Source organism: Pan troglodytes, chromosome 5, assembly GCF_028858775.2.
Source record: "Pan troglodytes isolate AG18354 chromosome 5, NHGRI_mPanTro3-v2.0_pri, whole genome shotgun sequence".
In the NCBI taxonomy this organism is placed as follows: domain Eukaryota; kingdom Metazoa; phylum Chordata; class Mammalia; order Primates; family Hominidae; genus Pan; species Pan troglodytes.
The window spans coordinates 31,789,754-31,807,798 of NC_072403.2; the positions used below are offsets into that span (position 1 = coordinate 31,789,754).

General features: G+C 37.6%; 1 protein-coding gene across 8 annotated transcripts in view; it reads right to left on the reverse strand.

Annotated features, from left to right (window-relative positions):
• SLC17A1 (solute carrier family 17 member 1) overlaps window positions 1-9,401 on the reverse strand; it is a 166,351-nt gene extending 156,950 nt beyond the window's left edge. For 7 of the 8 annotated variants that reach the window (XR_010157586.1, XR_010157588.1, XR_010157585.1 and 4 more), the window contains exons 1-3: window positions 9,287-9,377; window positions 7,818-7,901; window positions 3,751-3,923 (exon numbers count right to left, since the gene is read on the reverse strand). Coding sequence is in view for 4 of the 8 variants with exons in the window: in XM_009450623.5 (XP_009448898.1) it covers window positions 3,751-3,923; window positions 7,818-7,851 (207 nt within the window). In the remaining 4 variants the exon portion in view is untranslated. Of the gene's footprint in view, window positions 1-3,750; window positions 3,924-7,817; window positions 7,902-9,286 lie in introns of all 8 variants that reach the window. The other variant, XM_016955016.3, reaches the window with a different exon arrangement.
• Between the last annotated feature and the right edge of the window lie 8,644 nt (window positions 9,402-18,045).

Below are 18,045 nucleotides of genomic sequence, written 5' to 3' on the forward strand. Positions count from 1 at the left end.
TGAGGTTCTCAGTATTTAAACCAAAGCACTGGAATATCATAAATATTTAAGAATATAATTCAAAACACTTTATATAAAATAGATTTTATACAAAATAGATTTCATACAGAATAGATTTTATGTAAAATAGATAATTGACACAATAAACTGTATCTATATATATATTTGTGAAGCTATCACCACAATTAAGACAGTGAACATATTCTTTATCTCCAAAAACTTCCTCCTATTTTTTTTGTAATTCCTCCCTCCTGCCCTCCCCCACCACTGATCTGCTGCCTGTCGCTGTAACTTAGTTTTCATTTTCTAGAAGTTTTATATTAAGGGAATCCTATGGTATGTACTCTTTTTTATTGTCTAGCTTATTTCACTTGGCATAATTATCTTCAGTTTTATCTATGTTGTTCTTTGTGTCAGTAGTTCATTCCATTATACTGCTAAGTAGTACTCCATTTTATGGATGTGCCATAGTTTGTTCAATGATTCACCTACTGATGGACATTTAGGTTATTTCCAGTTTTTTGGCTATCAGAAATAAAGCTAGACAAAAATGTTTATAGAACATTTATGTACAAGTCTCTGAATGGACATATGCTTTTATTTCTCTTCAGTAAATAACTAGCAGTGGAATGGCTGTCTCATATGGTAGGCATATGCTTAATTTTTTTATGAAATGACAAAGTGTATTCCAAAGTGGTTGTACCACATTGCATTCTCACCAGGACTGTAGGAGAATTCTAGTTCCTCCACATTCCTGCACACACTTTATATTTGCAATCATTACAATTTTAGCCATTCGAATCAGTGTGCAGTAATTTATCTTTGTAGTTGATGTTTGTCTCCAATGTCAAATGATATACAGCATCTTTTCATGTGAGTATTTTTCCTCTGTGTATCTCCTTTGGTGAAATAGCTGTTCACATCTTTTTTTCCATTTTTTGTATTGGGTTGTGTTTTTTAATTGAGTGTTGATAGAAGTTGTTTATAAGATATGATTAGCAAATATGTGCCCCTGTCACTGGCTTGTTTTTTCATTATCTTAACAGTATTTTAAATTCTGATGAAGTTCAGTTTTATGTTTGTTCTTTTGCATATCTTGAAAAATCAGTTGTTCATATGTGTGTCAGTCTCTCTATTATATTTCATTGATCTATTTTCTGTCTTTACACTAATTCTACACTGTCTTTATTACTATAACTCTGTGTAAGTCTTAAAATTAGCAGTAGGTAGTGTTACACCTCCAACTACTAATTTTCAATGAACATTTAGAGGCAATTCAGTGGAGAAAGAAAAGTTTTCTCAACAAATTGGGCTGAAAAAAATTGTATATCCATATGTAAAAAAAGATATTTAATGCAACATGTACAAAAAGTAATTCAAAATGAATCATAGATTTAACAGTAAAATGAAAAATTATAAAACTTCTAAAACACAGAAAATTTTTTTTGATCTTGGGTTATGCAAAGATTTCTTATATGCAACAACAAAAGCACAACCCACAAAAAAATGTTAAGAGAAGTTCTTCAGGCAGAAGAAAAGTGATATAGCTAAAAAATGTGGATCTACATTTAAGAAGTAAGACCATTAGAAAAGAATAAATGCCATTATCATGTGTATGCTGGTCATTATGATCAGTGTGGTACAATTTTTAAAAATAAACTATCATGCCCTTCATGCCATTAAAAAATAAATAAATAAACAAAAAATTTAAAAAAGAATAAATGAAAGTGGAAAATATTTTATTTTGAATTGATCTAAAAGATAACTTTTTGTTGAAGGAATGTTTTGAGTATTTATAACATATAGATACATAAAATGAATAACAGTAGTCACAGAGATGGGAGAGAGGAATTGGAAATATTCTGTTACGAGATGCCTTCATGATACATGAAATAGTATAGTGTTATTTGGAGGTAGATTTGTATTATTACAAATGTATATTATAAAACCTATGGAAGCTATTAAAATAGTTTTTTTCAGGTATAAATGATATATCAAGAGAGGAGATAAAATTCAGTCATATAAAATGCTCAGTTAAACCCAGAGAAGGCAAAATGTGAATGAAAAAAAAAATTAACAAAGAACAGATTTAACAAATAGAAAACAGTTACCAAGTATGTATTTTTCTATTCTTCCTTTCAGTTCTCACAGTTTTTGCCCCCTATATTTTGCTGCTCTGTTGTTAGGGATACACATGTTTAGAATCATTTGTTTTTGGAGAATTCACTCTTTTTATCATTGGGTAATGCCCTCTTTATCTCTGGTTATCTTCATTGCTATAAACTCTGCTTTGTCTAAAATTAATATAGCTACTTCAGTTTTCTTTTGATTTGTGTTTTCATGGTTGCATAGTTTACATCTTTCTTCATCCCTTTACTTCTAACTTATCTGAGTCTTTATATTTTAACAGGATTTCTTGTAGATAGAATATTTGAGGATCTTTATTTGTTATCAGTTCTAACAATTTCTGTCTTTTAACTGGTGTGTTTAGAACATTCACATTTAAAGTGATTATCAATATAGTTGGATTAAAATCTACCATCTTTTAACTTTTCTTTTGTGGTAAGCCTGCTGGCAGTAAATTCGTATATATGAAGGGAAAATTGAAGGACAAAAATTGAAAGACAATAAAGGCTTTCTCAAGTTACACCTACAGCTTGAAATTTTACAGTCTTTCAATTTTGTCAATAATTTTATTGAATACAGAATTCTAGGTTGGCAGGGGTTTTCTTTCTTTCAACACCTTAAAAAGTTCACTTTTCTCTCCTTATTTGCATGGTTTCTGATAAGAAGTCTGCTGTAATTCTTATACTTGTTCCTCTGTAGGTATTTTCTTCCTCAGGTTTTATTGAAATGTTCTTTTTGTCTTGGTTTTCTGCAATTTAAATATGGTATGCCTAGGTGGCTTTTCTTTGTTTTTGTTTTTGCTATTTATCTTGTTTGGTGTTCTCTGAGCTTCTTGGATCTGTGGTTTGATGTTTGTCATTAATTATGGAAAGTTCTCAGCCAATTTTTGAAAAAAATATTTCTTGTTTCCTATTCTCTCTGGCATTCTGGTCATGCACATGTTACACCATTTGATACTGTCTACAATTTGGGAAAGATCTGTTAATTTTTTAAAATTCTCTTTCTCTTTGCATTTCAACTTTGGGAGTTTCTATTGACCCATGTTCATGTTCACTAATTATTTCCTCAGTAGTGTGGAGTCTACTGATGAGCCCCTCAAAAGCATTCTTTGTTATAATTTCCTTGATTTCTAGTATTGCTTTTTCATTCTTTTTATAGTTTCCATCTCTTTACTGACATTACCTATCTTGTTTTTATTTTTTCCTGCATCTACATCTTCTGGTAGATAACAACTGATTATCTTCCAGAGATGAAATTAATGAAACATTTAAATATCCTGCATGTCAAAAACTTAAAAAATGTAATGTGTCTTCACCTTCCACTCCTAATTTAAAATGCTTTCCCTTTTTTTTCTCTTGTCCAAATTTCTTGATTGTAAAGAAGCCCTAACTCTTGGGTTTTATTCTCTCTCACATAGAAGGATTTACACAACAAGCCCTTCAGAAATATTGAGGCATACTTTAATCATGGGACATTTTATTTAGGTCACTCCTGGCAAGGTAGATGAAGACTTGAGCTTCTTTTTCAAATATAGTATCATATCAGTACAATTCCATATCTACACAAATTAGTTAGCAAGACAGGCTTTTAAACATTTGACTGTGGGGAAAATTATTGATGTACCTTTATATTATCCAGGAGCTTCTTTGTGGAGGTGTTGGGCAAACCATGTGGATCTGTGCTATTCACCATGACTACCATTGTGAGGTTCAGGCACGCACGCTGTGCTGTTATTATAACATTACAACAGTGCACAAGGAAAGACAATCCATAGCGAAAGGAACAGAAACCTGGAACTACAAAGTAAAACAGAAAGTCGCAATTGTTGACACAGCTGAGATAAAAACATACTTTAACTATAGGAGGGACATTCAGAAATTTGGAGCCGTAGATATTAATTTAAAATTTTATTGTACTTAATGACCTTTGATAATTATTATATAATAATAAGATGTGAGACTGATATAATAATACCATATTCTCCTTAAAATTGTAATTCCAGCTAGAAGTTCCAAGAAAATCAAGCCAATCTTTCAAGTTCTTTGGCTCAAGTCTATTTTTTAAAAGACCCTTTATAAATACCCTGTGTTACTCTTGGACATAAGTCCCCCTAATTACAACAAAGACATTTTCTGTCAAGAAAACTATTCCTTTTCCAACATTTTAAAAATACTCTGGTTGAAAGACTTATATATGCCCAATGCAGAGAAAAAAATGGCATTTTAAAAAAATGTAATTACTTATTGATATAAGCTAGAGTAATCAGTTGGTGTACAACCAAACAAGTTCATTGATGGAAGAAAGTAGGGAGTCCAGAAACAGATACACATATATGGTTAACTTTTTAAAAATAAATGTACTAATGCAATCCATTGGAGGAAAGTAAAGTGTTTTTCAACAAATGGCATTTTTTTCAAGAGAAATATAGGTATATGTCTACAAAACAACACGTACAGAAATGTTTATAGTAGATTTATTCAAAATAGCAGAATGTTTGGAAAGAATGGACATATCATGGTATGTTAATACAATGCATATTACTCAGAAATAAAAGGAAAGAACTACTTATACACAACAATTTGGATAAATCTGGATGAATTTCAACAAAAACATGTTCAGTTAAAGAAGCTAGACACCAGACAGTATATACTATAGGAATCTAGTTTTATGAAGTTCAAAAACAGGCAAAGTTAATCTATATGGCCCCCTCCATCTCCAAAATCAGCAATGGGAACCTACTTTATGTTGAATCCCTCTCACACTTTGAATCTAGCTACTCTGCCTCTGACCTGTACAACCAGATTTAAAGGGCTCATGTGATTAGATCTCTCCTAACTACATAATTTCGCTATTTAAGATTAACTGATTTGGGACCATAATACATCTGCAAAACCCCTTGAAGCAGCACCTAGCTTAATGTTTGCTTAAATAACTGGGAGAAAGTGTGTATACACCAGGGGCTGGAAATCTTGAGAGAAAACTTAGAATTCTGCCTACTACAGTCCACCATCTGGCCCTTAAAGACTCATGTTCATTTCACGTGCAAAACATATTCACCCATTTCAAGCTTCCCAAATTCTTCATCTTATTACATTATCAGCTCAAGTTCAAAACCTCATCAAAATCTCATAGCACAAAGTCCAAAATCTCATCATCTAAATCAGGTGTGGAAGAGGCGCCTATGATTAATCCCTCCTAGGGCACAATTTCTATCTGTGGGCTTGTGAAACTAAAGAGACAAGTTATATGCCCCTAACACTTTTACCACGTAATGGTGGAACAGGTGTAGGATAAAGCTATAGACATTCCAGTTCCAAGGTGGGAAAAATAGAGGAGAAAAGGAGTCATCGATCCATAAAGGTTCTGAAGTTCAGCCAGGCCAATGTTGGATTTTTCATGAGGTCTGGAGATAATTCTTGTGGCTCTTGGCTCCACCCTCTGGGCTTTGGGCTGTATCCTCTGTGCTCATTGTTCCACCCAAGAATAAAACAGGGGCCAGGGAGCTTGGGTGCCATCTTGGAATTCTGTCTACTGCACATTCATAGTTAACTAAGAATTTTTTATTGCAAATAAATATTAATATCATAAATAAATAGATTTTTTATATCTATTGAGATAATCATACAGTTTTCCTCTTTCAATTAATTTGTGTGGAGTGACATATATACATTTTCTAACATTGTTACTCTTTTATTTTAAGAATAAACCTGACTTAGTGTTGGTGGTTGCTTTTTTAATGTTTTTATAAATTCTTAGATTTGTTTTGTTCTGTTAATATTTTATTTAGGATTTGGTATCTTTATAATTTTCATAAGACTATTTTGCTTTATATGTTGGAAGCTATTTTATTAGATGTATAAATATTTTACATCATCTTACCGAATTGAATTTTATATCATTTTGCAACATTCTTATAGAATCGTTTGAACTAGCAAAAGACTGTAAACAAATTAGATGTTTATAAATCAGTGACCATTTAAATAAATTATAATATATCCATCCATACCAAAGTCATTTGCAGCTATAAAAATGCTAAGGAAAATCTCTGCCAAAAATTGTGGAATACTCTTTAGATAAACTGTTAAATGAAAAAAAGCATTAGTACCCAACAAATAGTTGGCTAGTTTTCTGGCCAACTGAGCTTCCGTTGTTAAAAGATAAGAATATTAGATAAAATATGCTTAAAATAAACCATTTTTTTAAAAGCATGGGTGATCTAAGAGGAAAGATGAAATAGTCAGGCCAAGGGCTTAGTGAAGATGGGGGCCTCAAAACATAAGTTGGGCCTTGAAGTCAGATGTGTTTCACTGTGGACTTTTGATCTTGGGATTTTTGGCCTTCCATGATATGGGGACAACAGGAATCAAATAACAAGGTCCTAGCGATGCAATAGTGTATAGTAGGAGACCCTCTCCTAAAATGCTTGGATGTCAAAGATTTACATGGTTCAATGGAGGATGAACACATTGCCCCCTTATCTTGTCAGTGGACTGCCAAGAAATTTTGTGCCATATGAACTTAAGAACTGAATAGAAGGGGGTAAAAGAATACGCCTGAGAAATTTAATCATCAGCCAGCCCTTCCTTTGATTTGCAGCCTAAACTCAGTATCTTAGGGAAGTGAATGGATCTAGAAAGCTATCAGAAACTTTGTAAACACACCTGCAGGAGTCTCTACATGGTAAAAGGGAAGTCATTGTCATCATGTCAGAGAAGGGCTCATTGTCTTAGTCATTTAGGGGTATGCTTTTGAGTTTTACTCATTTCTCTCCTCCACATTGCTCCAGGAAGTCCATGAATTATGTCTAAACAAGTTTTAAGTTAAAAAGAAGACCACAGGGGGAATTCTAAAGTGTTTGGGATTGAGTAATAAGAATACCGCATATCAAACTCATGGACAGAGTAAAATGTGCATCTGTAAATATATTTATCAAAAAAGAAAGAATTTAAACACTTGGAAACTGAGCAAAGGAACAAACCCCAAGAGTCTAAAAGGAATTAAATGCATAAGGGCAGTAATGAATAATATATAGAAAAAAATATATATATATATAAACTTTGAATGCAGATTAAATGGACAACTTAAACAATCAAAATAATTAAGTATCAAAGTTGATACAAGAAGAAATACATAATTTAATATACAGTAACTTTTTCATAAGTTGAAAAAGTATACAATCTATCGCTCATCTCCTTTTCTGGGATTTTGTCCCCTATGACATTGACACAACGCTAAGCCAATAGCAGTAATCCTTTATTGTCATTACACTACCCTTCCTAAAATAAACAGCTTCTCTCAAAAAATATTCAGTACACATTCAGCTGTTGATGTCCAAGAACGCAGGGACTCAAGAACATTCATCCTGCCTTACTTCCACTTACAGATCTATCTCTCTTTCTCTTGGAGATGGAACCAAAATAGCCCAGTTTTTTTCTGATATTTTCCACTAAATGATAAACTGACAAGTGTGCAAAAATGAAAATAAAGTGTAAGCCACCAGAGTATGTAGAATCTTTTTATTTAGGGCTTTTCTGGTGGAAAACCATAGTAGGACTGGTTTCTTCTACCTTCTTTTCTGAACATTTTTAAGACCCCATATGTATATTACAAAAATATTCTTCCACATGGAATCTGTGATGTAATATTTAAGAAAGAGAAAGCCTGTTTAATGGAACAGAATAAAGTGCTACCTTTTTTGGGAGGCAACCGGTTATCCATTTGCATACCCGGCTGAAGTTGTTTCTCTTCTTGCTGAAGGGTTTTGCCTCCACCCACTGTGAGTGCAAAACACGTTGATGTCAGCATAATGTAGAGAGGCAACTGACCAAACACTACCCAGTACTCCTCTCTGATTTAAAACCGCTTCCAAGGATAACTTGCTCCATCACAGCAGTGCCCATTCACCTCCATTATGTGCTTCCCTTGATATTTATTTTACTTTTGTGATTGTTTTTGTTGATTAAAAATATATGGAAGACCTGAAAACTACAGAGAACAAACAAATAACCCTGCCAATCCAGAATTCTAAATCCGTGATAATATTCCTCCAAAGTGAGAAATGGAAAGAATTCATTGCCAGTAGACCTGCCCTGTAAGGAACACTAAAAGAAGCCTTTCAGGCAGAAGGAGATTGCTATAGGTCAGAAACTCGGCAGTACGAAAAGAAAGGAAGAATGTCAGAAAAGGAGTAAGCAAAGGTAAAACAAATTCCTTTTTTCCCCCTGTATCTTAATAGAGCTGGAAGATACTATCTGCTTATTGATAAGATCAACTCAAGCAGAGGCTAATCATTCGTTACACGTCCACATGCCCCTGTCCGTATCTTCAGTTTCCGTGGATAGAGCAGCCACTGCTGCAAAGCTTTATGGCAGGAAGCTCAGTGGAGAATCAGAATGGAGCAGTCTCCTATCAGGCAACCCCTTACCATCAGAATTCAGCACCAATATGTGCTGGTCAGGTTAGACCTCAGGATTTTACCATATCAGATTATATGATACCTAGTGCCCCAAAGATACCAAAGTCCTGAGATTGGATTTGCAAAGTATTTTTGAATAAGCAATTTGTCAACCATCATTATCACACATTGGAACCTCTTCTGGGGCTGCTGTTTATTTCAATACATATATACATACACACCAAATGCACACACAAACCACCCATACGTATGCACCACATACATACATACAACATAAACACATGGTACAAACTCCCCTTATGTTCTCCACACATACACTCTAGACACATAGCAAACCAAACATATAAATACGTTACAATACTGCATCCTCAAAAAGGAAGTACAAACTACAAACACCACACACATAACCACACACACACACATAAATGATGGGCACAGATGCACCAGGCGTACACAGTGTGCCACACACATTACAGACACAGCACACCACAGCTATACAAGCATCACACATACTTCTCTTTCCTTGTGTCCCTGTGAACCTCACACTGATTGCTAAAAATATGTTCTTTTTTCTCTTGCGAAAAGCCTCAGAAGATAGGGCATATTCTACCCCTCCCCACATTTTCCCCTATTGCTAAGTACTTTCAATAATATCTTTGCCAGGGAATGCCCCCTTACGGCCCTCTGGGGAATCAACTGATTGCTCATTTCATTTAATGAGCCCCGTATAAGAGTGAGACTAACCTGATTCGGGACAAAAAAGTGATTTCTTCTTCCGTTGTGAAGACTTTTCTCTCAACTTTACACAATATTGACTTTCTAGGATTACCAAGTTTAGCCCCATAAATCATTCACCAAATCTTTTGACATCACTGTGTCGAAGTTAAAAGCTTAATTTTTAACTTTACTGTTACCTTTTCCTTAAAGCTTCAGGGAAGGTGTGTGGGTCAAAATCATCCAGTGGACCAGAAACTGGGAATCTGCCAGTAATTTCATGGCATAATAAGCAGACACCCTTAGTCTCTCTCCCTGCCCAGGAGGTAGAGCTTGCCTGCCATAAGTGCTCTCAAGATTTCTCTATTAAGGATGGCTCTGAGTATACAATGCTGTTCTCACAGGAATGTTGTGGCTTTCTAAATGCCCCATAAATGCCATATTAAATTTTTACTCTTAATTCCCTTCCTTCCTTTCTTCCTCCTTTTCTTCCTTTTTTCTTTCTTTCTTCCTTCTCTTTCCCTTCTTCCTTCTCCCTCCTTCCTTGCTTTCCCTCCTTCCCTCACCCTGTCTCCTCCACACTCCTCTCTAAACAGTACATCTGTTTGACATTCAGCATACTCAGAAAGAGGTACATTTTATTGAGGCACGTCCTCTGGAAGGTGTGGCTTCTCTCATGGCTCTTCCTGCAATTACTGTAGGTTCTGGTTCATCCACTTGGTTATAGCAATATCCGGAAACATTAAAAAAAAAACATAGAGAGACAGGATCTCACACTGTCACCCAGGCTGGAGTGCTATGGTGCAATTATAGCTCAGTGCAGACTTGAACTCCTGAGCTCAAGGGATCCTTCCACTTCAGCCCCAAGTAGCTGGGATTACAGGTATGCAACACTGTACCCAGCTAATTGGTAGAGACAGGGTCTTGCTGTGTTGCCCAGGTTGATATCAAACTTCCTGCCACAAGCAATCCTCGTGCCTTGGCCTCCCAAGTGTTGGAATGACAGGCGTGAGCCGTCGTGCCTGGCCCCTAATACTTTTAACTTAGAACTCTTTGAAGGTAATCTACTAATTACTTAAAAATATCCAAGCACTAAAATCAGTGATTTTGCATTATAGGTAATTTATTTCATGCTTAACAAGTTTTTTTAATTTTTTATCATGCTTTTAAAGTGCTCATTAAATGTTTGGCACATAGCAGATGCTCTGTAAATTCAACCAGTTATTTTTTTCCTCTAAAGAAATGTTGTAAATCTTTAACCCCTTTGCCCAGGAGACTTTGATGTTGTTATTCAGTTAGATTTTTTCTTTTTCAAAAGTCCAGATTCTGCTGGTCCTCTTCTGTGTGTTGCAGAATGTTTGTAATGTCTGTTCTGTTTCATGCTGGGCAATTTCTGGCATTTTCTGAAAGAGGAGCCCTTTTAGTGATTGAAACCCCTAGGTCAGCAGTTGTTCAAAGTCCATGTGTTAAATAATAACACTCCCATCTGCCATCAGTATCCCAGTTCTGGATACTGATTACCTGAAGGAGAACCATCTTTCTGTTTGCTGGCCCCAAAGCTTTCTGCTGCTCTGTGAGATTCTTTGAAATTGTTCCTTTTGGATTCTGTGTTTTATGTATTAAATTTTTAAATTTATCATTTTATTATGGAAATGTTTAAGCATACAAAAAAGTAGATCAGTTTAAGATAACTGTGTACATATTCACCCACTTCAATAATTATCAATATTTGGCCATTTGAGTTTTCATTTGGCCATTTGAATGTTATCAACAACATTCAATGGTTGTTTTTTGTAGCATTTTAAAGCAAATCTCAGACATTATGTCATTTCTTCTATAAAACATTCAGCATGGCTATCTAATTCATTAGGACTTTAAAAGATATAACTAACATGGTATCAGCACATCTAGTAAATAAACAATAATCCCCTAACATCACCTAATATCCAACCTTTATGACAATTTTCCCAATTGCTTCGAAATTGTGTCCTTTATATTTGCTTGATTTAAGTGAGGATTTGAATAGGATCCACATAATGGCGCTTAACTGTTAAGGCTGTCATGTCTCTCATTTTATAATAATCCCCTCTCCCAGTTTACATTTGCCATTACTTAAAAACAACAACAATAAAACAGGATCCCTTGCAGAGTGTCTCTCCTAATTGGTTTGGCGAATAGCTCCCTTTTAGGATCATTTGATATATTTTTGTATTTCCTTACATCCTGCAAACTGTGAGGTATATACAGAGGCTTGGTTAGATTCAGCACAAAAACAATTCACAGGGATATGGGATGATACAGGGTACTATCGCTCCGTGTTGGGAGGCACATAATAGCAGGTTGTCTCACTTTTAGTGGTGGTAAGATTAATCAGTAGTTTCAGATATTCTTAGCCTGACTTATTAATAAAGTTTTCACCAAACTTTCACCTATGGCTTTTAGCTACAGTTAGTAAATGGTGCCTAGATCCATCATTTGATTAGAAGTTATAAAATGGGCCGGGTGCGGTGGCTCATGCCTGTAATCCCAGCACTTTGGGAGGCCGAGGCGGGTGCATCACAAGGTCAGGAGATCGAGATCATCCTGGCTAACACGGTGAAACCCCATCTCTACTAATAATACAAAAAATTAGCCGGACTTGGTGGCAGGCGCCTGTAGTCCCAGCTACTCGGGAGGCTGAGGCAGGAGAATGGCATGAACCCGGGAGGCGGAGCTTGCAGTGAGCCGAGATTGCGCCATTGCACTCCAGCCTGGGTGACAGAGCGAGACTCCGTCTCAAAAAAAAAAAAAAAAAAAAAAAAAAAAAAAAAATTATAAAATAGTGATTTTCTAATTCTATCATGTCTCCTTCATTTATGAGCTAGAATTTTTTTATAAAAAAGGAAATTTACCTTATCAAACATTTGGTAAGCTGGAAATACAGATTTAATAGGAAAGTTACCATAGTTACCTGATAAAGTTCTAAAATAAGTTAGTGTCTTAGCAAAAATGACCAAGTACTATTATGACCTCATGGATTTTATTTGATGTTTTACAGTCTATTGCAGTTCTTATTCCTTTTCGATGCTCCAATTGTTCCTTCTTTGGTCAGTGGGAGTCCCTTCAAGCTGATTTCCATGTCATTATGATATGACTCTTGTGGTCTTGAATAGCTTTCTTGTCTTCCAACACACAAAAAACTTTCCAGCTTCCTCTTATATATTTTCTTTTTTTTTCTTTTTTTCTATTCTCAGATCTGGGCTTTCTTAGGAAGTGCTGGCTCCTTTCAGCAGGAAATAATGTTTAGAGACCACACTCTGAACACTAAGTGCTCATTGTTCCTGGCTCTCACTGCTTTTAGATGTTTTCAGTGGAAGAACTTGAAAAGGGTATTTTTTTGAAAAGAAATTATAATTTTTTCCTTATATTTCTAATTCAAATTTAGGATTAGGGCTATTCTCAAAATTGCTTTGATTTTATAGTCTTACATATTTCTCTTTTGTTGAATATCTTTGTTCCCAATGAATATACTTTTTTGCTTTATTATAGCATGCCTGTATTAACATGAAAATAATACTAATAGGATTGCCAAAATCAACTGCTGCCTTCCCCAGAAACAGATCCTGAGATGAAGATTAATGTTAAAGTGATGTAATGGTATTTTCAGGAAAACAAACCAACAACAAAAATAGTAAGGAGGTTGGGAAGTGGGCAGGGAAAGAAAGGAGACCAAACAAGGGTACGAAAACAAGCCAAGTCTGGAGGAAGGTAATTTTGGACTAATGCTACAAGAGAGCAGTGGGAACAGTGTAGTCTGCACCTCAGATTCATCCTAACCAAAGGTACAGAAGTTAGAGTATTTATATGCCAGTATCCATCAGTGGTTGGCTACAGGGTATCAGGTTTTGAAGGGGAGGCATGGGTTAAAGAAAGACATACACAGACACACACACACACACACAGAGAGAGAGAGAGAGAGCCTGGCTTAACAGCAAATGCTGGCTTTATGTCCAGCATTAGACCTACAGATGTGGGAGACCAGCTTAATGTCAGGGCCCACCGCTGCTTAAAGACTGGGGCAATTTATAGGTCTGGGCAGGAGGGGTCTGGCGGGGGCACGGCCTAATGCCTGGGAAAATGTTGATTACGTGTTCCCAGGATGAGGCCGTTCTAGCCCTTTTTCCGGCTGAATGTGGTGTTCTTTGCACTTTCGCACTTTCTCCCAGCAGAATATGATAAGAGGCAGGCTGTTTCTTATGGCCCAAACCCCCGTGGAATGTTTCACTTTGACTGAGGTCTGAGAAATGGCGGTGGGGGAGGCTTACAAAGTGGTGTAGTTTGGACTAACATTCTTGCCTTCTACTTTAACATAAAAGGGAAAGCGGTGTTGTTGACTATCTGGTTGCTTCCTGCTGAACAGGGGCTCTGTTATCAGGGTTGGGGTTTTGAAGTAGTGGGTGTCCAACCTCAGAGTTGTTTTCCTGGAGCTGCTGATACCAAACTTGGCAGAGGAGAAGGATGGCATCAATGAGTTTCTGGGTGGTTGCCTGGACAAGGGAGTTCAGCCTTCGGGAGATAAAGCAGGATATGCAGGTGAGTACACATGGGCCAATTGTTAGTATTTGGAGGAGGAAGGTTAGGGGTCCTAAGAAAGCGGTTACCCAAGGCGTATACTTTAGGAGGGATGACCCGTGCTACCAAGAGTTAGTGACTTGATGTTGGATTTCTGCATCCCTGTTACGGAGCCCATGGGCTTCTTCGCGAACAATCCCAGATTCATAAACATTAAAAAGCATTCTTCTTGGAGATATACACATGTGCCCCCATTTTCAGTGATTAGCAGGTCTAGGACCCTTTGGTTTTGGAGAATGACTCCCACAAGAGAGTTTATCTGCCTTGGGAGGCTTGCAATGGAAGCATGCATGTCCTCTAAGGTATTATAGAGGACTGTAGAGATTTTTTCAATATAGGGAGGTTGAGGTTGATATACTTGCTATTCCAGTGCCAAGTGCATCTGACATGCTTAATCCTGTTACCAGAGGAATAAGATGTAGAGCCCGCTTAGTGCGTGTGGAGGAAGATGAAACAGAAGCTACCAAAGGAACCTGGATGGTCTGGTTGTTTAGCAAAATGCTAATGTTTGAAGATTGAAACCAGGGTGTACATTCTTGACCAAACTGCCGGCAAGCAAAGATAAGAGTTAGTGCCATACAGAAAGAAAAGACCGGGGATTGAGAGGCAAAAGTTGTAAGTGAATGTAGCGAGCTATGAGAAGACGGGGGTTGAATCCTGGACAAACTTTTTGTTCCGACATTTTGTTTCTCCAGGTTGAATAGCTATTAGCAAGGGAAGCCCCTGTGAGGGTCTGATAGGGAATGTTGGTGTGGGAGGAGGTGAAGGCTGTTTGGTTTTGGAGAGAGAGAGAGAAATGGGTTTTTGTTAACTAACAGCCATTGTGGCCCTGATGGGGCAGAAGGATATAGATTGCAGTTGAGGGAATTGTGTGTGCATTTTTTTTCCAGGGGGTATCCTTGGGTTGGATACATGAAAAGCTGGGCCAGCACAGAGGGGAGGGATTGGTAAGAGGTGTTTTATGGAATCGGGCTTGTAACATGTTTAGTTTAGAGGTTATGAGGTGAAGCATGGTGACGACCCTGTGTGTGATGATGTGAGTGGATTTGATAGATTGGAGGGAAAGGTGTTTAGCTGAGAAAGATTATAAACAGATTTCAGGAGTGGATTGGCTGAGTAGGTAAGATGCAGGTTTATTCTGGACCAGGGTTATGTAGTTAGATTAACAGAAAGGGCAGTGAACTTCTGGATTTGTGTGGACTAACAAATTTAACAGTTGGAAGAAAGACGGGTGTGTGACTGATTTAAGAGGCAATGTGTGAGGTTGACGACGGGGGCCTGACTGCCAGAGGTTGGGTGGGGTGGGGGGCACTTAGAGTACCCCACAGACAAAGAAGACAAAAGGAGAAAAAGGAGATTTGAGAAGGAGTGAATATTTGGAAGGCCCTGCAGCCATAGCTCCTGGATTAATGTGAGAAATTGGAGTTGACTATTCAGGGACCTGGGGAGGGAATACCAGGAAATATCTGAAACAAGATATGAGATAAAAGATTTACAATTGGAGGTGGAGAGTGTTATGGACTAGGGCCTTCTGGATTGGCAACTTCAGGAATTTTTAAGTGCAGTGAGGTTGGTCCTGTGAGGGAGGAAGAATATTTTGGGGGTGAGGAAATTGCTGAATGTGGATCTGGTGCTCTTTTTAGTTTGGAATGGTGTGTCCAGTGTGGAAAAGATGTTAGCTTTGCCTCTGTGGGAGTAGCTAGGATAACCTGGTGAGGGCCCAACCACTTAGGTTGGAGAGGGGCAGAGGAGTCTACAATACAAACCCAGTCCCCTGGTTGTAAGGACAGGGAAGAGTGTTTTGAGGATGGACTTTCAGGCTGGGGCAAGTAAGTGTTAGCGTACTGTCTTATTAGATGTGTGATATATATTCCCTCTAAAACTTGATGAGGTTTACACCTTTTTTTTTTTTTTTTTGGCCAAGTTTTGTGATTCTTTCTTAGTGGTAGGAGTTTCAAGATATAACTTGTTCTTTACCTTGGAGATGATATTCTGGCATATTTGAGACCACGGGATCCCTGAAAACTTCACTTATGTGGCTAGTCCCTGACACTTTGTAGGCTTTCTCTCCCCTCCCTTGGGAGTGTATATATTTTTACATGGCATCCAGAGTCCTTGTTCCTTCTTGCTATTCAACTCTAGTTAACATAACTGCATGCTTATAGTGAAACAATGTGATGTTGCAGATAATCAAGATCCTTTCAGATTGTGTTGTGAAAGAGGCTGGCAAGTTAACACATTCCTTGACAAAACTGTGAAAGAAGTACTGTTGTCTATCCCAAGTCAATGCAAACTACTTATAATCCTCCTTTCCCATGGCTCTTCCAAAGAACACACTCGCCATACTAATACCTGTATAGGAAGTGACAAAGCCTCTGTTGATGTGTTCCATCTGGCACACCATATGCAATTAAGGCTACCACTGGATCCCATCTGTGGTGGTCCTCCACCATCTGCCACAATCTATTTATTCTGGGGCCACATTGGTGAGTTGAATGGGAATACAATAGAGATCATTACTCTAGCATCTTCTACATCTTTACAAATGGCATTACTGTCTGCTATTCCACCTGGGCTGTGGTATTGCATCTGAATTACTAATTCAGCAAGAGTGAACTGTTTTTGAGCATTTTCATGTAAACTTCAATGATATTAAATCCTGAGTCACAGCAGTGTGCCCTCATATTAACAAGATCTCCCTTATCTGGACTTACCTTCTGCCCCCAACACTCTGGTCCCATATTCTAGGCATGCTCTCCTTGTCCCTTCCACTTTAGCAGGGCCAGCACTACACTATTTGGACCATCCTAAGCCCTGACCTAGCTATTTGTCAAGTATTCAGGTTTACTATTTGTTAAGGTAATAGAGAACATGAGGATAGAATTTGAATAAGCAAGTATTGTCTTGCAAGGCATCTGTATCAGCTGTGTTTTCTGCATGGGAATCTTCAGGAAATGGGATGCTGCCATCCCGCAGCATGGGGTACTGGGATAAGGATACCAATAAGTTTGAGGGTAAATTTCAGGCCTTGACTTTAGCATGAGACTTCCCAGGACTTGACTTTAGCGTAAAGTTGAGTGTTTGTCTTTGTGTTTTCTGCTACTCTGACAATCAAATCCTGAGTCTGATCTTCAGAACATGTCTGCCCTCTGCTATTGGAGATCAGGATATCTTTAAATGCTGCCAGGGAAATTTTCTGACTTTCACACCATTCTCTGATGTAATTGGCCATCTTGAGTACATTGGTGATCATGACCACCATCAAACAGCCAACTTCAAAGTTGTTCTAATTGCCATTTCCACACATTTCTCAAATGCTAGAGTTATTGACCAAGCCAGTGCCTTCCCTTACACCTGTATCCCATCTTTCATTCCAATGCACAACAGGACAGAGTCAGCAATTGTAATGCTACAGCAGGCCCAGGTTATCACCAATGCTTTTACAAACATCAAGGGGGGGGGTCCCTGGGCCACCTGGCTTGTCAGTGATATAACTCTGGAAGTTATTATAAGAATCTGCATCCTAGGCCTTCTTGTGGAAACAACTGGCTTAGGTCAGATTCTTTAGAAGCAGACCCTGAGATGAGGATTCCTGTAAAAATGATTTATTACGATGTATTTCCAGGGAAACCTGACTGAGGAGAGCATAAGTAGATCTGGAAAGGATATAAAGTAAGGTCCAGTTCAATTCTTAGGGGATTTGGGAGATAGTGTGGACCTCGCTTGCCAAGCAGAAGCAAAGGGAGATGGAGCATTTATATCTGTATAGTGATGCTTTGAGTAAGAGCTGTTCCCAGGCAACACAAATTCCCAGGCACATCCAGGTTGGCAGGCAAAACTGGCTCCTGCAGCCTGAGGGAGCCCTCTAACAGAAAAAAACAGGTTCCAGGTGTTGGGAATGAAAACTCATCAGGAGCTGGTATGCAGCAAAATGGTAAAGGGAACTGAGGGGATATTGGTGGAGTATTGAGTGTGTGCTATAATGACTGAATGCAACTATTTTTAAATTTTGATGGGAAAGAACCTCTAGATTGATTTATTTCTGCACTTCTGCGCATATACTCAACACGTAGTTAATGTGGGCATTGTCTCAGACTGAATCTAAACTGTTTTCATTGCTAATATTCAATAACATCGATACATGCCCGGTGTATGGAGAAGTCTAGTAGAGTTGGAGT